The sequence below is a fragment of the Anneissia japonica genome, unplaced genomic scaffold, assembly GCF_011630105.1.
Source record: "Anneissia japonica isolate Jap-2015-1 unplaced genomic scaffold, ASM1163010v1 scaffold4751_len126671_cov214, whole genome shotgun sequence".
Lineage (NCBI taxonomy): Eukaryota > Metazoa > Echinodermata > Crinoidea > Comatulida > Comatulidae > Anneissia > Anneissia japonica.
The window spans coordinates 113,937-139,871 of NW_022749460.1; the positions used below are offsets into that span (position 1 = coordinate 113,937).

The 25,935-nt window shown below is 34.6% G+C and overlaps 1 protein-coding gene across 6 annotated transcripts in view; it reads left to right on the top strand.

The window, feature by feature from the left end:
* Positions 1-25,817, top strand: part of LOC117121094 (delphilin-like) — a 74,718-nt gene extending 48,901 nt beyond the window's left edge. For 3 of the 6 annotated variants that reach the window (XM_033266196.1, XM_033266195.1, XM_033266197.1), the window contains exons 6-15: positions 3,917-4,105; positions 4,830-5,014; positions 7,604-7,674; positions 10,043-10,194; positions 17,977-18,150; positions 18,553-18,621; positions 20,835-20,876; positions 22,406-22,558; positions 24,269-24,442; positions 25,558-25,817. In XM_033266196.1, the coding sequence (XP_033122087.1) occupies positions 3,917-4,105; positions 4,830-5,014; positions 7,604-7,674; positions 10,043-10,194; positions 17,977-18,150; positions 18,553-18,621; positions 20,835-20,876; positions 22,406-22,558; positions 24,269-24,442; positions 25,558-25,802 (1,454 nt within the window). In that variant the 3' untranslated portion in view covers positions 25,803-25,817. The remainder of the gene's footprint in view (positions 1-3,916; positions 4,106-4,829; positions 5,015-7,603; positions 7,675-10,042; positions 10,195-17,976; positions 18,151-18,552; positions 18,622-20,834; positions 20,877-22,405; positions 22,559-24,268; positions 24,443-25,557) is intronic. The other 3 variants (XM_033266198.1, XM_033266200.1, XM_033266199.1) reach the window with 3 other exon arrangements.
* The last annotated feature ends 118 nt before the right edge of the window (positions 25,818-25,935 follow it).

Sequence of the window (25,935 nt, forward strand, 5' to 3'; positions counted from 1 at the left end):
TAAAGGTATTATGTAGCTTTCAATGTTCTTATGGTAGCGGGACGGAATTCCAAAAGGTGGCAGGACGGAATTAAACAATTATTTTGGTTTAAAATTGTTTAAAATATTCCAAAATTACTTTTTAAGCCAAAATCATAAATTACACTTTTAAAATCGTAATATTGTTAAGAATTATGGAAATGGAATCGATGCAAACTGAAAATATCAGCAAATATTAGGATTTCCGTCCCGCCACTTTTACTAAGTACTTTCTTAAGTTTGGTCACATGATACACAAAAAATTGGCATATTATCACAAAAACAATATCAGCTTTAAATGCCCAGATAATTATTCCTTTAAGTGACATTAAATAATTTCATAAACTTTTAAAAGTGAAAATTTGGTTTTAGGGTTGACAGGTTTTGGATTACACCCTGAAGTCATTAACGTTTTGGTTATGACATCTTACCCTAAACAGTGCGATGCATCTCCTACTGTATGCTTTAAATTAGGAATTTCATAATGCTTTTCACTATCTTATATCAAGGTAAAAAGACAATTTACGTGAACCGTTAGGGTGTACCCAGGATAATGGTCTTGGAGCCTATTTTCAAACAGGCATTATGCCACTGGTCAAGGCTCCATTGTGGAGTTCTGGGAAGTAGTAGAAGGTGCTCTTTGGACCCCTAACATATAGGCATATATGCTGAAAGTAATACGTCTGAATTGTTTCTAATATAATGTAAATTTTCTTTTCGAGTTCCAGTTCTCTGAACTAAGTACAGTATTTTAAATGTTGTATTAATCCATATTACATCCATATTACAGCTTGATGCGGTGTTTATAGATGAACCATCAAAGAAAGAAGCTTTGATTGCATTGCTTAAACAGTATGCTCGTGATAAGAAAGTTGATAATTTTGGTCGAGCATTAGCAGCCCTTCTAGATTCAAGTAATCAAAAACAAATCTTGGATGACGTCAGGTAATGTGTGTATTCTGTCCTTTTTTAGTGTCTTCTCATATTCTATACAGTAATTAACATGGCTATTTGTATTAGAGTAGTTTTGTATGACCGTGGAAAGCAAACATTATTCAGCATTGTAGACTTAAAATATGTCCATACATTGTATTGTACATGTTTCAATATCATATTTTTTCCTGTGTTGAAGACAAACCCTTTAACATATATATTTACTGTAGTAAAAATTATTGACATACTTAAGTCTGTTAAACTTTAAGGTGAAATTCTTAACGTTATAGCTGTGTTTAAGTTTGTTTTTTTAAGGTGAAAATCCTATGTTATAGCTGTGTTTTGTTTGCAAACCTTAACATTCAATTGAGTATTAGTAAAGTTTGTGTAAATTTATGTTGCATTAAAATGTTGGCCCTTTTAATTGACAGGGTATTCGTTCCACCATCTCAAAAGGACAGGTTTAGTCTGTACTTTAGTAAAGATTCTCAGTATGCTGGCAGAAGGTAAGGAATTCAAACGTCAATTATGTAGAATCAGAGTTTGCAAGTGGTAAAAATACTTGACAGATAGAGGATTTTGCTAATACCAGTGTTCTCCCGAAGCCGTTTTAGCCGTCAATTTTACCAGTAAAAGTAACTTACCAACCAGTTAATATTGTGTGTTGGTAGAATAAAAAAGCACTTATTAGGCGTAGGTAGCCTAGGCTGACCTTCTTTCAATAAACGAATATCATTCCAGTCCAGGCCTAGTCTTGGACTAGACTTTAATCTGCAAGTGTGGAAGGACTATTAAATAAGTCCTAACTAAAGAAAAAAAAAATTATCTTACCTTTTTGTCACATCGTAAGTGCTATATTATTATTATCATTATTATTGTTGTTATTGCTAATCTTTTCTCCTCCCCCTCCCCCGCCATGTACACCGTCTCGGTATTTTTAATTTTAAGTTTGGTGCAGAATTTATTTATTAAAAAGTGACTTAAAACTACATGATGAAACTACCGATCACTAGACACAATTCTGGTATTTTTTAATAAATGTTATTACATGGTAAAAACTAACTCCCTTTGCATACCATCCTGGTATTTCATGTTTTGGGGCTGTAAATGTTAAACATTCTGTGTTGGAGTACCAATGTTTTCATTTATTTATTTGTTTGCAGTTTCAAGATAAAAAAGTAAAAACTAATGTGTATGGGTACTGTTGATTGTGTTTAGTATCTGTTGGGTAAAATTTAGAAATTGATCAACTGGTTGGAGCAATTACTACAGTAATCTATGTGCTGTTTTCCTGGATGATAGGCCTATGGTCATACTGAGTTCATCTTATATCTTTCTGTATAGGTACTATCAAAAGATCCCTGTTATATTGATTTTGATTACCATACCAGTATTAAACAATCACTATAGCATACAATAAATGATAGTATGCTTTGTAAAAACAGCTCATGTAAACAAATGCCTCCTTAAACAAATTGGTGGCCTTTTATATTTACTTTTTCTTTTAGACATCATTTTGTGTGTTGTTTATTCTTTTCTATTTTGATGGTTTTTTTTGTAACTGCACCACTTTAAAAGTTGTACACGTATATTGAAAATAGCTGCAGTATAAGACTAAACCTGGTATTCTTAAAACCAACTTTAGTTTTGTTGCAGTCACGTAGATGGCGCAGACTGCGCTCGGGTGCAACTATATTATTTCTCCAAAGATAGAAATTTTTCAGTGACTGTTCAAATTCTCCATCGTATTGTTAACAACTAATAGTTATTATTATAGAAAATTAATTAAGCGAATGATGGTCTATTATGATTTATGAGAAAATACGTTTTTGATCCACAGACAGCAGCTTAATATTCATCCGCGTTACCGGATTTCTAAAATTTCGTCTGCTATTAAAATTAGCCCATTTCATTGGTTTAGTTTGATAGTTGTTGCTTGCCAGCCATCTTCTGCTGAACTAAAACTAGGACTTGATTTAGTTGTAATTAAAATTGCGTTGTTTGTTAATACAAATTGAAGTTGTTTGAAGTTCTAGTTCGAAGTTCAACTAAAGTTCGTTTTAAGAATACGTTAATAACTAGATAAATAATAAATAATTAATTCAAAAGTTTACTATTATTTAATATAAAAAAATAAATGCAAATAAACGATTGTAAGTAGAATTATTATTTTATTTTTTTAGACTGGCAGCTATTGTATTTTTAAGTGTCTTGACCATAGCATGTTATTTTATTATTATTATTGTTTGGCAACTGGCTGCCCTTGTGGTAAAGTGATGATATCCTGTGAATGATTTTAGAATCAGATCTATTGACAAGCTGTCATATATTGATTGTGTTTTAGTTTAGTGCAAACACAAAGAGTCAAGCTTGCATAGATCATGCAGTATTCTGGAAAACAAAAGAAACTTGTATACATAATATGCATTACTCTGGAAAATGAAATTATTCTGTTGGACAATAGAAGTAAATAGTAATACCAAGGCATGAAGTTGATTGATGAAGTTAATATTCTAACAATATTTGTATTTAAATATTCTGTACCTGTTCCTTTAATTTTATGGTAATATTATAATAGGTTTTTAAAAAAGTATATATTTATGCATTTCTAGGTTTATTTATTTTCTTATAGATATAGAAATTATAATTTTATAGTTGAAAATATGTTGAAAATTTAGGTTTTTTGTTGTTGAAAGGCTGTTGATATTGTTCTGTCTAGTTAGTTAGTTAGTTTTTATTTGGAATCACTTTTATTACAGTGGCACACATTAAAAGTTATGGTGCATCCAAAAGACCAAAATCAACAGAAAATTGAAAAGAAGAAAACAACTTAACTACGAAAATCATTACGGAACTAAAGGTTCGGTAAATAAAGCCAAATGGCAACGTTTCATCAAACAATTTACAGTAGTATCACAAGGTGTTAATTCCCAGCTAATATAGTTTTATGTCCGTCTAATTCTAGGTGGGCCAGCTGATTGCGCTGGCCTTAGACCTGGGGACAAGATATTAAAGTTGAATGGCTTAGATGTAAGGAAGAAGACACATGAACACCTGATTCAGCTTCTAAAAGGAAGTGGAATGACACCAACACTCCTGATAGAGACAGGGAATCCAGCAAATCTCCCTCCTCCAGTACAGCCCCAGGAAGCTTGTGAGTTCTCATTTCACTTTTCCTGTGAATTACAGTTGTGAAAAAATATTATGTATCTATCATATAAAAATGTCAAAGGATTAATGTGATCTAGTTATTCTTGTGTCTCTTAAGCCCCATTTACACTAGACACGATTACGACACGACAAGGACATATCATCGCGTTGTTTGTATTCTTCAACACTGCACGCATCTGTATCCTGTCGTCGTGTCGTAATCATGTCTAGTGTAAACAGGGCTTTAGACGAGAATATTTTTATACCTTGTTTAGCGAACCCGATGCTAGTGGAGATTTCAAAGTATACATACAATTTTATTTTTGGCCAGTTAGCACACCCTCCGCCATGAAAAAAGTGGAAATTTCAGAAACAAATTATAAAGTTTTTCTTTATTTTTATTACACCCACCACGACATTGAAATCGCCAAAAATAAGATATGTATATTTCTTCCTCCACAAATTTAAAGCATTTAACCATTCTATTACTATACTGTTTACATTCACCAATACAATTTTATTTTTATTTTCTCCTCCCTCTGGATGTTTTTGGCAAAAATATTTGCTAAATAAGAAAACAAAATTTATTTTAAATTTTTCTTTCCACCCTCCTCTCACGGTCTTTAAAAATATAAGTTTGCAAAACAAAGTTTGAAAAAAGTCTCGCCTTAACTAGTGTCAGCACAAAACTGTTAATATTTGGTTATTTAAAAAAAAATGTTTTGCAGTATATGTATCATCCACAATGAGCATGATGAGTGGTATGTCAGTAACAAGCCAAGTATCATCAGCTACTGGTTGGCTTTCTGAGAGTATGCACAGTAAGGCCACAATTGAAGATATTGAGGAGCTGAGAGCTGGTGGAATATCTAGACCTGACTTCTTTACTTTGGGAAGAACATTCAAAGAGATGGTATGCTATTAAAATCCTGATAATTCACTTTTTGTATGTCAAATAATATCACTGATATTTTAGGTACTTTATCCTTAGCCATCCAAATCCTATTTCAAATATTTCATCCATAGTTATATATCGTTGCTCACATCACGAACTAACACAATCAAAGTAGATTGTGTTAGTTCGTAAAATCAAGAAAGTGCATCAAAATACGCGCTGTTGTTGTTGTTAAGGACTTTTTGTGTGGTAAAGAATACAAAATTGCTTGACAACCAATATGCGCTCGTTTTTACGCGCTACTGTGATTTCACGAACTAACACAATCGACTTTGATTGATATGATTTGATTGATGATATGTACCAAATCCTACAGTCATTTACCAAGAACTGTACTTTTAACAATTTACAATTCCTTGGTCATGTACATGCCAAACCTTGCAGACAATATTCTCTCCCTTATGCTTCTGACTTTCATTGGAACCTTCTTCCAAATAATTTATTCTTCCATTTGAAACTTAAAATGACAGCGTAACCCATTGTTTGCAGGTGGTTTTTACATGCATGGAGAACATCATCGACAAATCTTCAAGGATTTAAAATGGGTTACAGTGCCCTTAATGAAGTACAAATGATGTTAATACTGTACTCTTGTTTATACACTTTTAAAGAGTAACCAGCTATCCACAATAAGTCAAAAACATCCCCCCAAGTAAAGCTTGCATAGAATCAAACCCAAGCAAAGTGTGCTAACTGAAAATATAAGTAGAAAATAAGAAAACAAACAAAACAATTAAAGAAATATGATCAAGCAAGTTGAGAGAAACTATTGAAAAAGGTGTTTTTAGATGGGCTTTGAACTGCCTAAGCAAATCAAAAGATCTGGGAGAATTAGGCAGACCATTCCAAAGTTGGGCAGCAATTGAAGGGAACACTATTTAATTTGTTGTTTTTATTGACATGAGGCATGGAAAAGAAAATAGTTCCGACCATGAAAATTGTCTGAGGAACAAAAAGGACCATAAAAAATGCATCAAGCACCGGCTTTTTGTTTGTTTTTTTGTTTGTATAGTTATTTTTATAAATTCTCCAAGAAAAATTTGCAACTGCCTGTAACCAGAGCAACAACATCACAGCATAACTAGAACTTAGGAATACTCAACATTGTAGAGCATTTGACAATAGGAACCATTACAGCATACAGGAACTAAAACTTTAAAAAAAGAAACACTCATCATTGTAAGAGCACTTCCAAGTAGCCACCGTTACAGGATATATAGAACTTTCAAACAGAAACACTCAGCATTGTAGAGCATTTCCCAACAACCACTATCACAGCATAACTAAAACTTTGAAAAAGTAAACACTCAATATCCAAGAGCATTTCCCAAAAGCCACCATTACGGCAGAAAGTGCATATACACTTTTTACACTATAGACAAAATGCAGTACTTAACAGTTACAAAAGCACCATGGACAGACAGGAACAGGTCTGTAACCTCCTCTAAACATGCTACCCCAGAAAAAGGTGAGAAAAATGTAAAAAAAACTAAGGAAGTACAAGTAAGCAGATAAATAACATAAACAGTAATAATGTTATATTGTATTAAAAACTGGAACTTAATATTACCATTGAGTGACATTTGTCCACCTCTCAGAACTTCTTCAGACAACAGACCAGTTGCATTGATCATGAGTCAGGTGATGAGGAATACTGCGCAGCACCGTGTCCCATGTTCTGGATAGTCAAAAACGTATTCCTCCTACTTGGTTCCAATCATGATTCTCTACCCCTCCCAAATCACTTTTTTTTAGCCTTTATGATTTAGATGTCCCGAAAATTTGCGTATGTTGCATACTTCTGCTCATTCTCACTCCATCTCTACAGTATGTAGCCTAATCGGGCCTCCACTGCCGAGCATGTTGTATTGTCCAACATTCTAAAATCTCAGATGTGCGGTATAAAAGAAACATGTATTGTGTAAATTATAATTTGTAAGTGCACAGACAATAGGAATTCTTTTGAGAAAAAACTACAACCAAAGAGTATAGAACTTTAACACACAATCCACAGTATCTCGAAAAGTACTACCACAACTTGGAGGACGTTTTTAAAAAGAATGTCAAAGTCTTTCATAATGCATGCTGCTTGTGTAGAACGCCTGTTCCAATTTGTAGCACTATTCAAATTCTAATAGAATATCCCAAAATAGGGATGTTAGCTTGTTTCTCATTTCATTGTCTGCATGTCAACTATAAAAAGGAAATATACATTTCTATTTTGACTATAGAATGCAGTCTTTGATTGTAATAGATCAAACTTTTCCCACTAGACAAAATTTTACAGAGGCCCCTAGCATATCAATTTAAAGCGTTGTTTCTTTTCTTCACAAATTTAGATGCTTCTTAAGGAGGTACTTTTGTACTGTAGGTTGGAAGGAAATTTGAATGTGTATAACAATTTATTCACAAATTTAGATGCTTCTTAAGGAGGTACTGTACTGTAGGCTGGAAGGAAATTGTATGTGTATAACAATTTCATTTTAAATATTAATTCATATTTTTTTTTATGTAGTATTGCTATTTGTGTTTCTTTTATAAATGTAGATGGATCATCACCTGACATCAAGAGAAAAACAACTGATTAAGAAGGCATTACAGGAATATCATAGATCTAGGTGAGGTAGACAAAGCCACAAAATTTTACAATTTGTCATATCAGGAGCTGATAAACAAAATGATTAATAACAATGCTTAAATATGAACAAGATGTTAATATTGTATTAAGCATAGCCCTTCAATGAAAAAGCTACTTTTATTCAGTATGAAAAGAGTGTCTGACGGGATTCAAACCTGCAACCGCTTGCTATCAAGCCGGGTGTTATATCCATTAGACCAGGGAGACCAACAGTACGTAGTGGAGCTATAGATGAGCTATAAAGCCTTGTAGATTACAGCTTGGAATTTATTTCATACAACTGAATAAAAGGAACTTTTTTCGTTGAAGGGCTCTGCTTGATGCAATTATAACATCTTGTTCCTATTTGAAAACTGCCATTATTATCTCCTCCTGGAGATATATGTTTTCATTTGTGTCGAGTGTTAGGTATGACCCAATGAAGAAATGATTACATTTTGGTGACGGTCCGGATAGGGTGTGGATGTGAGGACCAATTAAAGGGATTTAAGAGCAAACACTCTACAAACATGTTATATTTTCATTGCAGATTTTTTGGGCTCAGTACGGACTCCAAAAGTATGCATTTTTTTAAAGTTTTAAGGCGTATGCGGATTTTATAAGTCCGCAATGACGATATAACGTGTTTACATCAGATATTTAAAAAACGTATCAACCTATCTGAATGAAAAGTTTGTGAAATTTTAAACAAGTTACAAGGATGAAATTATTAAGTGTTGGTGGCGATCCATATTCGGGGGTGAATTTGAGGGTCATTTAAAGTTCTAAGGTTGTGTGTGTTTGTTGTGTTCAAAATATCTCAAAAATGGCTGCACAGATCTAAATGGAAGTTACAGGGAGTGTTAGGTATGACCCAAGCATGATGTGATTAGATTTAAGTGACGACCCGGAGTAGGGTACATTTGGATATCAGGACCATTCAAACGAGTTTAACCAAGTAGGAAGAAAGGAAGTGTTGTGACTTTATACTTTTTACAGAAGATCGGTGTTACGGTTAGGAAAGAGGATTGTTTAGTTGTTTTAAGGGCTCCTCTTCATAGAATTTGATGTCCATAAAGACAGTGGTAGAGCCTTTATCAGCTGGTTTGACGATGATATCTTCACACTGATGCAAATTAGCAATGGCCTAACTCTCATTTTTTGTGAGATTGTCGCAAAAATTTGGATCAGAGTGTGATTTTTCAAGTCCTCTTCAATGGCCTGAATGAAAGTTTCTAAATCTGGGAAAAGTTTCTTAGGTAGATACTGTACCAGGTACTTTTTGGTTTGAATTTGTTTACATACCCTGTGTTATCTGTGGTGTTGCCATCAGAATGGGCGAAAAATTTACGCCATCTTAAACGACGGAAGAAGTCTCCCAGATAGTTGCTGTGGTCACCCTGCCTTGATTTAGGGCAGAATTCCTCAGGATAGAAGTTTGGTTTCTCCTTCGGAAAGCTGACAGTTAATTTGAACAACTGAATTCATGTTGTTGCATGGATTATGATTTATGCGCTGAATGAACCTTCTCATCTTATAGCTATTGTTTCTGCCTACGGTAATACAGTAAACATATTATTTAAATGGTCTTCTTATACACACCCTACTTCAGATCGTGACCAAAATTTAAACACTTCTTCATTAAAACATGACAAACTATGCTGGAAAGTGTCATTTTGATCCACTGATCCATTTTAGAGATATTTAGGTCGGGGACCTAATGGCCCTCAAATGCACACCCGAATTCTGATCATCACCAACATTTCATAATTTCTTATGTTAGTAGAAAGTAATTAGCATATCATATTGCTATGGTTTCCATATATGTGACGCAGTTGATCGGCGGTTGGCTGTTGGAAATAAACCAGATCTTGTCTCCTCTCTATACAAGTTATGTTTGTGTTCTTGAATAACGCCTATAAAATCTCACATAGAATAAAGATTTTTTGCAAGAACACTGGAAACCTCAAAGTTTGGGTGTGGCCCTTAGTGTTAAATCAAGGATTCACTTTGACCCTCTGACCCATTTTTACAGCCACTCCAGATTTAGGGAATAAACTTTGATTAACCATTATGATTCACAATTCTTATTGCAGATATTGACCTATGACAGTGCTTAGAAAGATCATTTGGTTTTTTTTTTCATTTTTATGTTTTACTTTAATTAATTTGTTTTTGTTGAAAATCTAGTGTAATTTTTATTCTTTTGTCTTTGTATGTACTGAGGGTCCCGATTGATCAGTTCTGGTTGAATGGACCACCCTAAAAAAATATTGTTGAATTAAAATAAATAAATAAAATATGTTTTATTGCAGATATAATAACTTTTGACAGTGCTAACAATTCATATATTTATCTTCTGATTAAAGGAATCTGGATGGCATGATCATTAGTATTTTCCCTGTGCTTGATACCCATGCAAAAAAGACTATATGGCCATATATTATACAGATACTACCTGATGAGCAGCAAGAAGTCTGCAAGAAGAAAGTTATCTACCTGATAGACAGACATGCTGCAGGTACAAATAATCACTCACATCTAGCCATATATATAATTTACTAACTAATAAAAAACAAACAAAAATATGGCAGAGTACTTTTTGTTTTCACACACCACTGTTAATACACACTGACCCAACAGGCATTTGCATAGACAACGAAGTACCTGTTAGTTGGTAAAGCAGAAACTGTGTTAACATATGCCAAACTCCTATACTCACTGACCCAACAGGCATTTGCATAGACAATGAAGTACCTGTTAATTGGTAAAGCAGAAACTGTGTTAACATATGCCAAACTCTTATACTCACTGACCTACCAGGCATTTGTATAGATGACCAAATACCTGTTAATTGGTAAAGCTAAACACTGTTAATATGTCACACTCATACTCAATTGATCCACCAAGCATGTGCATGGACAACCAAGTACCTGTTAATTGGAAAAGTAAATCAATATGTCTTAAGATATGCCACACTTGTATACTCACTGACCCACCAAGCATATGCATGTACAACAAAGTACCTGTTCGTTAGTAAAGGAAAACAATATGTGTTAAGATATGCCATACTCATATATTCACTGACCCAGCATAGTCCTGTAAATCTGTGACAAAATTGTAATTAACCTAGAACTAATTGCAAAAGAAATATTTTTTGCGGAATTTGTTCCTGAAATATTCCCATATTAACATACTGAAAGTCTGAAAAAATCCAATTAGGGGAACAGTGTTAATTTTAAAGATATTTAATGAGTTAACATTCAACGATTTATTGTGTGACATCGTACTAATGCTGCGATGGAGCATATAAAAGCCTATTGTTGCTAACAAAGAAATAGTTCAGCATAATGGACACTGGCGCGCGAACGCAGTTGGATGAAACTTGACGCGTTGGTAACACAAAGATCATTACATGCAGCAGCTGTCCGATATCCTGCATTAAGTTTGTTTGTTTTTTGTTGTTGTCAGATATGTAGTTCGTTACATTTGTGGTAATTTGTACTTTCGTTAGTCGATTTGTACTGTATTAATATTAAAAATTAAATTCCATAGCCAGACATAGAACTAAGATCTAATAAAACCACTTAAGGAGTAAATATGTATATTCCTTGTGATAAACCAAATATTACTCACTGTGGTCGCGCGTCGCTCAAAATCATTTGCAAGTGGTCCAGGGGAGAATCCCCCAAAAAATATGGAAATTTATGGATTTCAAAGGCTTTTTAATCAATTTTAGAGTCTACTAATAGGTAGGAAATTGTGATTTTTCTGGTCATACTGCAAGTTTGAAGACAGGATATTAAAAAGCTCTGCATGTTCTAATTGAAAAAAAAAAAAAAACACTAGTTTTTGCAAATGTTTTGATCGGAGCCAGTGTTGGAGCCAGTGTTTGCACCAGCGGTTGGCAGGAGGGAGTCTACCCTTTGGTTTTGAACACTGCTGGTCAGGTTTTTCTCATAAATATATATTTTAAAAGTAGAGGGAATTTTTATATACAAAAATTTGTTATAATTTCAATTGTATGTTATAGGAACTGTCATCATGAAATTTGGAATAAAAATATATAAAATAAAAATGTGAGATCAAAAGATGATGCATTTATGGATGAAAGTACCAACACATAACTGTATTCAATTTTGGTGATGCTACCACAGATACGATCATGGTACAAACATTTATTATTATGCCTACCTACCAAATGATTAACAAAGACATAATTATAAATTGTTAAAATAGTAATAATAATAATAATATAATATGCAGAAATTTATAACGCCCCAATTCAAAAAACATTATCAAAGGCGCATTAAGGCACATCAAAGTATCATATCATTTTAGAAAGTACCCCGGTGTAATTTTGTGACACTGTTTAGTTTCTTGATTATATGTTGTATGGTAGGGGTTAGTTAGGAATGTATTTTTAGATTGCCTTGCTTGTATTTTTGTATTTTTTAGAGATTTTTTTTATCCAAGTGTGAGAACAGTGCACAAAACTTCGCGTTGATCATTGTGGTACCGACGCGCCTAGTCTCATTCAACTGTGTTCACGCGTGGGTGTCTATCTTTTTCAACATTTCTTTCATTAGCAACAACAGGCTTTCCTACGCTTCAACGCAGCAGCTGGGTGATATGACACAATAAACCGTTGGATATCTGTATTAAATATGTTTAAAATTGACAATGATCCCCTGATTGGATTTTTTCATACATTTAGTATGTTATTTCATGTATATTTCTGGAACAAATTCTGTAAAAATTATTTCTGTTGCGATTAGTTCTGGGTCAAACCACAGATTGACTGGACTACCAAGCATGTGCATAGACAACCAAGTACCATTTAATAAAGCTAAACAATATGTGTTAAGGGTGTACGGTAAGAATAGCCCCGGGAAAAATGGCCCAGGAAAAATTGGCCCAGGAAAAAATGGCCCCGGTAAAAATGGCTCCAAGTGACAGTTAGGTAAAAATGCCCCCCCCCATTATAAAATTCTGTATTAAAACTGATTTAAAAAAAAATCATTATATGTATTTTTTAAAACTTTTTGCAGGAATTTCATATTCAAAAATAAAATATTCAAAAATAAAAAAAAAAAAGCCATGAATAACACATTTTATTTTTTTCCCCATTGAAGTGTTAACAAATAGAACATTAATCAATAAATCAACATAAATCATGCATTTATTAATACTAAACTAATTTATTTGTGGCCAAATTCACGGAAGCGGAATCATAATTTTCCAGAAATTCAATTCGGGTATTGGTAACCCCCAAATTATTAACATCAAATTATTATTTTTTTTTAAGAAAAAGAGAGTTCTACAATCTCAATTAAAGGGTTTGGATGGGGTTTGCAATGTGATTTTGGAGGTTTGTGGTGTATTTGCAAGTATTTTTTCACAAAGAAAAATCAACATTTTAACCAAAAAATAGGTTCTTATGAATGTATTTAATTTTCATATTGATATACCAAGTGAGTCAATCACAATTGATTTGTTTGGTTTTCTACAGTGTGTTTTGGGAGGTTTGTGGGATTTAGCAATACCATTTAATCCTACCATAATTACCCTACCCTCGCATATTACACGCCATTTTAATTCTTAGCATAATTGCCATATTTACATAACTATGTATATATAGTATATCTCAGTTTACATTATTTAGTATAGTTTTGAAAATAATAAATTGACAAAAAAAAAAAATTTGGCCACTGGTTTCTGAGCAGTAGTAGGCACTTAGGTGAGGAGTAAAAACCAAGTATGGAATTAAATATGTTGCTTAAATAAATGTATTCCTAATTATTCATCTATGAGTTGCATATTTTGGTAGTTGAAGTACTGTATGTATGTCATTCCTCTACTTTGTTAGTGGAATAACGTTTTTCAAAACTTTTATTTCTACTATCAAAAAATGTTATTCAATTGCTATTGTTTTCTGATAATCTCTCAGTACAATCCCTCAGTACACATTTTGACCGTGAATATTTTTAACGGGGCCATTTTTTCCTGGGCCAATTTTCCGGGGCCATTTTTACCTACATTCATGTTAAGATATGCCACACTCTGTACACATTGACCTACCAAGCATGTGCATAGACAACCAAGTACCTGTTAATTGGTAAAGCAAAACAATATTTTAAGATATGCCACACTTAGGTTGTGTTTACGAACTTTCAACGAAACCGGATAAGTCAAAAATGACACAATGCCCAGAGGGTAGGTCATTAGATCGCTCGTTTACGAACCCCAAGTTATTCGGATACGGACAGAAGGTATAGGCCTCACGTCCCAACAAGGAAATTCAACAATGAATTATCTCGCCTTGCCTACGCTCGAACTCCAACCAATTCTAAAAAAACCCAGGCGCTGGAAATTCCTAGCCAACTGGGAAAATTACAAAAAAACAAAGAAAAAAAAAAATAGCCTACGGACTTACTACTACTGTACTTCTACTAGTTCCACTAGTGTTCAGAGCCGACAACGTGTCAACAGTGTGTGGTGGACAAGAAATGGGTCTATTGCCAAAAATTTCGTTCATCTCAAAATACGGCCATTCTGTTGTGGGGGGGGGGGGTTTCCTGACTTCCCGTTGGAGTTCCTTTCCTGGGTGTATTTTTTTGCGCAGGTTCTTGCATTTAGTATATCTGTGCGTGCGTAAAGTTATAACCCATTTCCCGCATCTTCTGTGCGATTTCTTTATAAACGGCGTTGTTCCGTCGGGTTCCATCAAAACCATCTTGTGTGGATGTCGTTCCCCATATGCTAATTAACGTTTGGGTTGCTTCGTCAATCCACCCACTCTGTTCAGCTGCAGCCATTACGTATATCGTTGTAAAAATAAACTTAACATATCGGCTTAAAAATTGGATAATATAATTTATTAACTGAGGACTACTCTAGCGATGTCACTGGACGAAGGCATGGATGAAAAGAAATGGTTTTGATGGAATGCGACGGAACATCGCTGTTTATAAAGAAATCGCCATTTATAAAGAAATCGCATAGAAGATGCGGGAAATGGGTTATAACTTTACGCACGCACAGATAGTTACCAAATGCAAGAACCTGCACAAAAAATACACCCAGGGAAAGTCAGGAAACCCCCAACAGAATGGCCGTATTTTGAGATGATGAACGAAATTTTTGGCGATAAGACCCATTTCTTGTCTGCCACACACTGTTGACACGTCTTTGTCGGCTCTGAACACCAGTGGAACTAGTAGTAGTAGTAAGTCCGTAGGCTATTTTTTTTTTCTTTGTTTTTTTGTGATTTTCCCAGTTGGCCTAGGCTCTAGTTTCTAAGGCCTGGGTTTTTTAGAATTGGTTGGAGTTTGAGCGTAGGCAAGGCGAGGTAATTCGTTGTTGAATTGCCTTGTTGGGCTGAGGTCGGCAAAGTATACACATTCAGAAAGATCGCATGGCTTAACAGAACAGCATGCTGTATCGTGTGTGACTGTGAAGTGTTTTTGTTTACTTGAAAGGTCTATACCAGCATACTTTTCGAGTGATGGAACTTCCGGTCGGTATCCGAATAACTTGGGGTTTGTAAACGAGCAATCTAATGACCTTACCCTCTGGGCATTATGTCATTTTTTACTTACCCGGTTTCGTTGAAAGTTCGTAAACACAACCACATACACATTAACCCACCAAGCATGTGCATAGACAACCAAGTGCCTGTTAATTGGTAAAGCAAAACTATATGTGTTAAGATATGCCACTCTCATATACACATTGACCCACCAAGCATGTGCATAGACAACCAAGTACCTGTCATTGGTAAAGCAAAACAATATGCCACATTAGTATACTGACTGACATACCAAGCATGTGCACTCACTGACCCATTATGCATGTGCATAGACCTGTTCGTTGGTAAAGGAAAACTATATGTGTTAGGATATGCCACACACATATACTCACTGACTGACCAAATATGTGCATAGAGAACCAAGTACCTGTTAATTGGTAAACAAAACAGTGTGTGTTAAGATATGACACATTCATATACACATTGACCCACCAAGCATGTGCATAGACCTGTTCGTTGGTAAAAGAAAACTATGTGTTAAGATATGCCACACTCATATACTCACTGACGGACCAAACATGTGCATAGAGAACCAAGTACCTGTTAATTGGTAAAGCAAAACAATATGTGTTAAGAATGCCACACTCATTGACCCACCAAGCATGTGTATAGACAACAAAGTACCTGTTCGTGGTAAAGCATTTTTTCACTCATTATGCTCTACAAAAACAGAAGATCCAATCATTAGTCATGTAACAAAACATGAGTAAATTAACTCTGAAAAGTGGCATTTTGAGTGGAGTTGGTTTCATACATAAGTAGAATTCCTGTTACTTGACAGGAGTTTAACCCAGGATCCTAGATTAGAAAGTAAGGGCCCGTTCGAGCAAAAAAATATCTGTGCGATTTACTAGTTAATTCACCAGTACACACTTTCTAAAACCGCTTGGACACTAGTATAATTACCTTACCATCTGGATTATCCGCGACAATTTTGACCACCAAATTGCTGGGTAGACTACCATGTATGGAATGACCTTGGAGCCGGAGGCAATGATAAATCAACCTTAATTATTTTTCCAAATGTTTTGTCCACAGCCCAGCGCCAAATTCAATAGGTTACGGCCCAGGCGTGGTTGCAGCTCCCCTTCGCCTCCTCACACATGCACGACGAAATCTAAATTTAGTAGCATCTGTAGATTTACCATTATTCGGAGAAATAAACTTGAATAAACTAGCCTACGTACAGATTTTAAAGCAGCCATTACAAGTTATTGAGCTACATTATCGTTCCACAGTGCCGCGCTGTGTGTACGTAATCTTGGGTCTAATTAGGAAGGACGACCTGTCTTTGTATATTTCAGAAATTCAAAGGTTTGTGTCTTATTGTAAAGATAACTTTCTTGAAATGAATACAGAGAAAACGAAAGAAATAGTGATTGATTTTCGAAAAAAGCGGGTTAAGGAAGAAAGTATCATTATTGAAAATAAAGAAATAGCACATGTTACATCGTATAAATATCTGGGGGTAATCTATGATAATCAACTGTCGTGGGGAATTTTCTGTGACCATTTAGTTAAGAAACTTAATGTGAGAATGTTTTGCTTTAGGAAACTTAATTCTTTTCAGGTCAGGAAGGAGATAATGCTGTCATTTTATAATTCTATTATTCTCAGATTACTTTGTTACTGCTTAGTTTGTTGGGGTGGGAATATTTCACAAGGTGATAGGGACAGATTACAGAAGTTTGTTAACAGGTTTGGGAAGATTATCGGTTCGGAACTGCAATCGGTGCACTCAGTCTACGAAGAACGACTAGTTAATTAGTTTGATAACGTGATGTCTGACGAAAGTCACCCGTTACATTCAACTATTGCTAGTTGCGTTATACAACGCAGCGGTAGACTGAGGGTACCAGCTGCTAACATGAACCGTTATTCTAACTCATTCATTGCGAGGGGCATTTACCTGTTTAATGGTAGATATGTAAGATAGTTATTATTTATTGCATTGAATTACTTTTCCTACTTAATTTATTGAAAGAGCAATGTAATTTCCAAGGATTTGGATTAATAAAGTGATGTCTATGTCTATGTCTATGTCTACGTGGGCCGGTTATAGCAAGGAGGTATATATGGTTATAGCAGCAGTAGCAAGTAAACAAAGAATGGGTTGTTGACCATGGGATAAGTTGAAATTTACTTACGGAATAATTTCGTTACACATACAGTATTTTACGGTCGACCACCTGCTGAGTGCACAGCGCGATTACCCGGTGAAATAAACGGAATACGGTTGGCGTTTTTTGCTCGAACGGGCCCTAAGTGTCTAACCTGAAAGCTATAGCTCCGCTACTAACTACATTGCACATACTGTAATAGTGTAGAACAGAGGAAGCACATGCTTTCATGTCATTGCTAGACAAAAAAAGGACAAGGGAAATATATAAAATTGATGAAGGAGTTGTGTTTATACATAATGATAATAATATCTTATTTCCTTCAAATTTATAACATCATACAAAAATGAAGGAGGAGGGTTCAGAACAAAAGAGGAACAAGTTACTATACCCAAAGGTTTTGTTTACCACAACATAAATGACTTAGTATATAACTTTAAAAAAAATCAATATCCTCATTAGAACATTTGGCAACATAACAGATTTAATAATGGTGTGGTGGTAATTAAACCTTTCTGACTTTATATTTAAGATATTGCTACATTTGTTACTTCACTGCATGAAATAACTGCATGATTTGTGTTATATATAGAAGCTGTTTATGGTAACCCAAATCGTTTGTGGTTAGCAAACACACATCCAGATGACAATGACAGCCAGATCAAGTACTCACGATCACCATTTTCACGTGGTGCACGCTATGATGTAGCACCCTCACAGGGTGATGTTATATTCCATAAAAAAGACGATGATGAGTTTTTCCAAGGTTTGTTAATGTCTGTCAGTCTTATATACATTAGTCTACCATCTTGTGCCTATTCTGTCATAATCAGACTTCTATAAATCTTATTTCCTGTATGTTGGTTTCAAGTTTTCTGATGATAATGTACTATCAAACCTTGTTTATGATGCCCATTGTTGAAATTCAATTTTTAATTGTGCCCATGAAATTTGTAAAGTATTGAGTATTAAATACTGAATATTAAAAATGATTTTCTTTATGTGTGTAATACTAAGCATTTATTAATATGTTGTATATCATAAACTAGTGGAAATTATTATTATATTAAATTTGCAGTTTTTTTTGTTGTTTATTACGAGTTACAATGATGACATCACTATAATTATTATTAACTGTCTTGTTTCTGTTGCATTTATTCTGTTGTAGTTGCACAAGCTGCATTTATACTGAATAATAGTAAAGGTGATCGTCGGTTGTCAAGAAGATCATTGGATTGTAAGTAAAATCAACATTTTAGCTTTGTATTTTTTTATACCATACAGATTGAAACAGAGGCAGACAATTGTATAGAAGTAACTACTATAAAGATTGTGATTTTATTTGATTTTATGATTGTTTTAGTAGATTCAGAAACAAAATTTAAATATGTTATTACATATTTTTCTGGAATACCCAATATAGCTTTGAGTGCTTATTTTGGTTGGGGTCCATATAAATAGATTTTATTCTTAAAATTTTTTTTTTGGATGATCCAATTTTTAAACTAATAAACATGTTAATATATAAGTCTTTTATTTTTCAAGCTTTAGCTGGACCCAGCTTAATCTTTTCAAGGAATTAATAATTTCTGTTGCTCTTATTAGATAATAGCAACAATAATCAAACTTTGAAAAACATCAGGTCATAGCAACTACATTATTTCTCAAGACCTGATTTATTTAGTCAATAGGCATTGCAACTGATTTGATATGCATTATTGTATAGGTGTAATTTTGCCCTACCTGACGTGGAAATGTACCGAATACTCAGTACATTTAAAAACAACTGCAAAAAAAAGTTGTTCTCAGGTGGGACTCGAACCCACGATCTCCAGATCACTAGCCTGGCATCATATCTAGACCACTGAGCTTGCGCCTGATGGCCAGGGTTGAATTCGAGTCCAAGTAAGCAGCGGGTACTGCAGTGTTGATAGTAATTGTTATTGTCGTGATGGAATAATAGACAATAACTGGATTTGCGTCAGGAGTAACATGTATAGATGTAATTTTGCCCTACCTGACGTGGAAATGTACTGAATACTCAGTACATTTGAAAACAACTGCGAAAAAAAAATCGCAAGTTCTCGGGTGGGACTCGAACCCACGATCTCCAGATCACTAGCCTGGCATCATACCTCTAGACCACCGAGCTTGCGCATGATGGCCAGGGTTGAATTCGAGTCCAAGTAAGCAGCGGGTACTGCAGTGTTGATAGTAATTGTTATTGTCGTGATGGAATAATAGACAACTGGATTTGCGTCAGGAGTAACATGTATAGGTGTAATTTTGCCCCACCTGACGTGGAAATGTACCAAATACTCAGTACATTTGAAAACAACTGCGAAAAAAATCGCAAGTTGTTCTCGGGTGGGACTCCAACCCACAATCGCCAGATCACTAACCTGGCATCATACCTCTAGACCACCGAGCTTGCGCCTGATGGCCAGGGTTGAATTCGAGTCCAAGTAAGCAGCGGGTACTGTAGTGTTGATAGTAATTGTTTTTGTCGTGATGGAATAATAGACAATAACTGGATTTGCGTCAGGAGAATCATGTATAATGCATTATTGTACTACCATCAAGGTATGATATGTTGCATGATCTGTAATGCTGGCCAGTACATGCAGAAAAATTTATTTGTATATACCTTTTGCCACAAATACACCATAGTATCTGTAGAAATAATGTGGTGCATATAGATGGTAATGTAGACAAGGGACATGGAGAGACATGTCATTGCTCACATGACAAACTTAAGCCGGTTACTCACAACGTGCGATGGCGACGTGACGAAGAACGCAGACGAAGATGCGGACGCAACGAATCGTCTTTTTAATGAGGATTCGTTAAGATTGCCACTGACAATCAGCAAATGGCGTTGCGTCGTCTATCGCTAGCCGAAAGCAAAGGTGGATTCGTCGTACGGCACAGTGAGTGTCTGGCTTTTAAACACAATGAAAGTAGATTGTGTTGAAAACAAAAAGCATGTCGAAATATGTGCTGTTGTCATAACAGACTTTTTGTGTGGTGAAGAACACAAATTTGTTTAACAATCAATATTCCCTTATTTTGATGCATTATTTTGTTTTCACAAAATAACAAAATCTACTTTGTGTTAGTTTGGTGTGAGCGCCGAATATATAAATAATGTTTGTATTTATTAACGAGAATTTATATAGATGACAGATAGAAATCTTTCTTTATTCTGGTAAGTGACATGTAATGTTGTATGAATTGGGCATTTATAATGTTTAATCATGTGAACAAGTGACATAGGGAGACAATATAATGGCGTGTACATTGGTGGGCATTACAAGTTTAACATCAACATTTATTGTGACACTATTAAGTGTATTTCATCCTGTTGTTTTGATTAATTTGTGTACGTTTTCATTTATTTATTTTTGTCTGTCAAATCAACTTAGTTTTCTTTAACACTCTACATGATAGATAAATCAGATGATAATGAGAGCCACGCTACAATATCGGAAGGTAATGTAGTTTGAAGACCCCAACCTTTTGTGCTTCTTCCGATTTCCTTTTTAAAATCCCAGTTGCAATAATTCTCAATGTTCAGATGTTGATTTTGCGTGCTTGTTGATAAGTGCACACCAGTTTGCTAGGCCAGCGTTCCGCAAACTTTTTACTTCACGGCCTATTTATGAGTCCAGACACCAAGCTACCAAGAACATGTTCAGTGCTGGACTTGCATCGTTGCATCTCACTACCACCAAGTGGCTCAGTGTACTGTACTACACTTGAAAATGAGTGCAGAATAACACGAAGTCAGCAATTACTATACTATAGTTTTAATTGGATATTAATATTGTATACATGTTCATACTAAATATTGTCCACACAGTTGAAACATTAGCGTAAATTAAAAACTTTGCTTTGTTAGTTATCTTAATAAATTATTAGTTGGTGATTATTAGTCGATGATCATACAAGCAAGGCCATCGATCCATGTGTCTGTGTGTTTTTGAAATATCCAATGCAAATAATAGCGACCGAAATAACCAAGCAAGTAAATTTTATGTTCTTTTACTACAGTATTATTGTTGTTGACATTAAAAACCCCTTATACAGTAACTCAAACAGCACGCATCATCTGGCACTTTAGCAGTGTGTGGTAAAAGCAAGGAGGTGCTGCGCATTTGCTGTAACAATGAAGCGGCTCTATTAAAACTATTTTCTACATGTTTAAACGTATCTTAGTTATTTTTTTTTTCATTATCTCTGATGGCTTTGCTTCCCTCCAAAAATATTTCGCGGCCCAAATTTGGGCTGTGGCCCGTGGCCCATAGTTTGCGGAGCGTCGGGCTAGGCAGTCAGTGCACAGCTTGCTAGGCAGGTGATTTCTGATCAAAAGTATGAATGTCATTAGTTGCCATACCAACAGGTTATTGCGAGCACTGATTGTCATTTTTAAAAATTTATGCAAAATGTCAATTTAAGTATATTCATTTCATACCATTTAGCATCTTCTATTTCAAAGATCTGCCATCTTATTTTTGGGATTCTATTTTTCACATTCGAACCTAGAGATGTTTTGCATTTGGTTTGTGAGTAGTATCAGTAAATATTGACTCAATGTGGCTATTCTTAAATTTATTACCAAATTCACCACTGCCAACTTCACCTCAGCTATTTTTTGTTTTGTTTTTACATGGTTTTTAGTTTTTTTGAATGTCATGGAGTTTGGTAATAATAAATATATTCTTTAGATCATTGCATAGGGTAATCTAATGTATTCAGCTTATATGTTATCTCTCATAAGAATGGCCAAATCAGCAATACCTGTTTCAAGGGTTCCGAGAAAATGTAATGGAAGTATCACTCAGCAAATTTACCTTTTGTTATTCCATATAGAGTCACTATATTAATATATCATAGTAATTAAAGAATTATTCAGCAAGATTACTTTGAATATTAAGGACTTTAATTTAGTAAAACACAATCCAAGTGAAATCTGATTATAGATTTTTAATTGTTTTTCTTTTGACTTTATGTAAATATAGTTGAGGATGGTGCATTGCTGCTGAGTAGTCGGAAGACTGATAGATCCTATGATCTGAGCATTCCACCATCTGAGGCACAATTTTCGCCACTTCATGAAAGCCGTGTTAAGTCCAACAACAGTTCTAGATCAGTTTCACCAAATGGCACTTTAGGTGAGTTGCAAGTTGATTTATTGCATATCCATATGTTGATAAATCTTCCTCGGTCTTCATATTTAAGTAGAAAAAAGTAAGCATACTGGGTTTTACCAAAAACAATATTTTTCTATTGTATATCCACTTTATACATGTGTAGTGGGTTACTCAATAAAGTGTGACATGAAGTGTGAAGTGTGACATGAAGGCCCCCTATACATTTGTATGTTTGAAAAGTGTGTAAAAATAAGAACGAATCAAGAACATTTTGAGCCTGAAATCGGTAAAAATAAAAAAAACATTGAGCCTGGGGAAAATGTCTGGGAGAAAATATCCAGGGGGAAACCAGCCTGCTCCCATCAGAAATATAATTTAAAGTAATAAAAATGTTAAGTTGACACAGTAGTATGAAAAATCGCAGTCACAGGACTTTATAAAGCATCAATTATAACTGATATATGTCCTACAGTCGATGTCAGAGACACATTATGCTGTTATGTATCAACAAAGCTATTTTGGGTCAGGGTACTAAATGAAGCAGCCTATGGAGTTTCCCTAGGTGCAGACAGCTCTATGGACTGCTGCACGAAAGTGCATAGGCAGTACGCCACTAAACGATTGATTATTGGACATCTTTATATACACATTTCCTTCACACTCGCAGATTCATCTTCTTTATCAATTGATACTCATGCGCTGACGAAGGTAACAGGAGTTGCCGAAAATTTCGCAAATAAATATTTCTATGTCTCCTACAAGTCAAAGTATCGTAGCAGTTTATTTTGTCTGCGTCTACCTGCTGATTTATTCCTACGATGAGACATACGTGGATCCACATCAACAACACCGATTGAATATGAATTTATATATATATATATATTACATTTACATAATAAATAGAATATAGAGTGCTCAGTACATGTAAAATACAGTATGCAGAGCGTAAATAATAAAAATGTAGAACTAGGCATAGCACTCTAAAGACTGCTTCATGTATGAATTGAGAGAATACAAGGATTGTACGAGTATATGAATGAATGCTATGGCAGGTGGATATGCAAATGAGTTAATTGTTTTTAAGTAGATAGTAGTTGTGCCTGCATTTAGTCAATAGTATTGACTGTCTGTATATATCGTATGTAAACAAAATTCTTGGTTGTGTTAAGGTTGCAGTGTTTTGTTTTTGTGGAGTAGGTCGATGCTCTGTCAATGATAGACCATTTGATATTGTAGGGTTTATTGCTGTCTTAATTTCCATATGTATTTAGAGAGTGCGGTACTGTTTTTGTGTTTGGGGGTGTTGAAAGTGATATTTTGGATTTCTGAACCATTCAAAACCTGATATTCAAGGTTTTACAGTATGGATAAAACTCTTCACATCATCACCAGCACCATTGTATCACTGGCTCGATACTTAGTAATGTTGAGTTACTTTGTTGTTATTTTAATTTAAACATCAGTTCTCATTATATGATGTTGATGAGGAAAAGCCCTATGTTCGGTTTATTCAATAGCATCAACATTATAGTTAGTGTGATTATATGATTTGTGTCCTTGTATAGTACTTTTACTTATAGTTTGTTTAAAAATTGGCAGCATTTACAATTTCGGTATAAGAAAGATCACAGATTTCTGAAATTTATTTGACAATTTACTTTAAATGTTGATATCAATGATTGTCACGTTGAATCATCCTTGCATTGTTATGCATGATATCCCATAATACAGTTGGAATGGATAATGAAGATGAAGATGATTTTACAAGTCCAGAACCAGAAGTCTTTATTCCAGGTATTCATAGTCCATCACCTTTGAGCTTTGAGTCAGACATGTTTGAACCCCCGGAAAGCACATCAGTTGAGACAACAAATACATCAAATTCTCTAGTGTCTCCTCAGGAAGGTATGGTTTTGTTAGACCATCATGGTGAAGGTATCAGTCTAAACCAGGCTATAATGGTGAAGGTACCAGACTATAATGGGGAAGGTATGGTTTTGTTAGACCATTATGGTGAAGGTATCAGTCTAAACCAGGCTATAATGGTGAAGGTATACCAGAATATAATGGTGAAGGTATGGTTTTGTTAGACCATTATGGTGGAGGTATCAGTCTAAACCAGGCTATAATGGTGAAGGTATACCAGACTATAATGGTGAAGGTATGGTTTTGTTAGACCATTATGGTGGAGGCATCAGTCTAAACCAGACTTGAATGTTAAGGGTATGGTTTTGGGGCTGCTGAAGGTATGGGTTTGATATTACTGTAATGGTGAAGGCACAGTTTGTTAGACCATACTGGTGAAGGTATAGGTTTGATAATATACTGTAATGGTGAAGGTATGGTTTTGTTAGACCATAATGGTGATGGTTGCGCAGCTTAATATTATCTTATATTATTATCTCAAAATTATTTTAGCCTCAGTTTTTAAGGTAATTAAATGCTTGCTTGTTTACCTGCAAACATAAATGAACGCCAAAAAGTAAAGGACCAACAATGACTGGGGTATACCTGTAGATCTTCAATTGGGTTTTAGTTAATTAGCTTATTATTTGTATATGTGCCAATGAAGTGATTTATATTTCTTTGCTAGATATCACTGTAATTTTAAATTAATATATTATTCATAATATATGAATATCTTTCATTTATATCAAACAGTGTTTGATAGATTTCAGATTAATTTGAAAGGTGAATTATTGAGGGACAATAAATAAACTCACATCAATTATAAAGCTTCTGTAAGATCCAACCGAACATCATGTTGGGCTTTACTTTTTATTTACCTTTACACATCCGGAATATCTAATACAGTAGAAAATAGTGTGTGTAGCAATAATGTTATTCAAATTTGCTTATAGTTATTTCTCTACTTGTTGACATGTTGCTGTAGAATCAGTCGGTATTGTTCTTCTAATTTTTTTTTTTTTTAAACTATGTTCTTATTTGTTAACACATGTTGTAGAATAAATGTTATTTAATTTTGTTTATTGTTATTTTTCAACAATATGTTGCTGTAGTGATTGAAGATCCGCAGCTATTCTCACAATCTGAACCAAACTCACCCGTTTCTTCACCAAGAGGTAATTTGTACAATGTGTGCCTGATTGATGTTTGCCTATTGTGTCTCTACTGTGTAATGTTCCTTATCTGTTTCTTCATTAAGAAGTTTGGTGTTATTAATAATTCAGTGTGTTTAATGTCATTCATACTGAGTGTGTTTGGTGTAATTCATACTGAGTGTGTTTGGTGTCAATCATACTGAGTGTGATGTCATTCATACTAAGTGTGTTTGGTGTCATTCATACTGAGTGTGTTTGATGTCATTCATACTGAGTGTGTCTGATGTCATTCATACTAAGTGTGTTTGATGTCATTTATACTGAGTGTGTTTGATG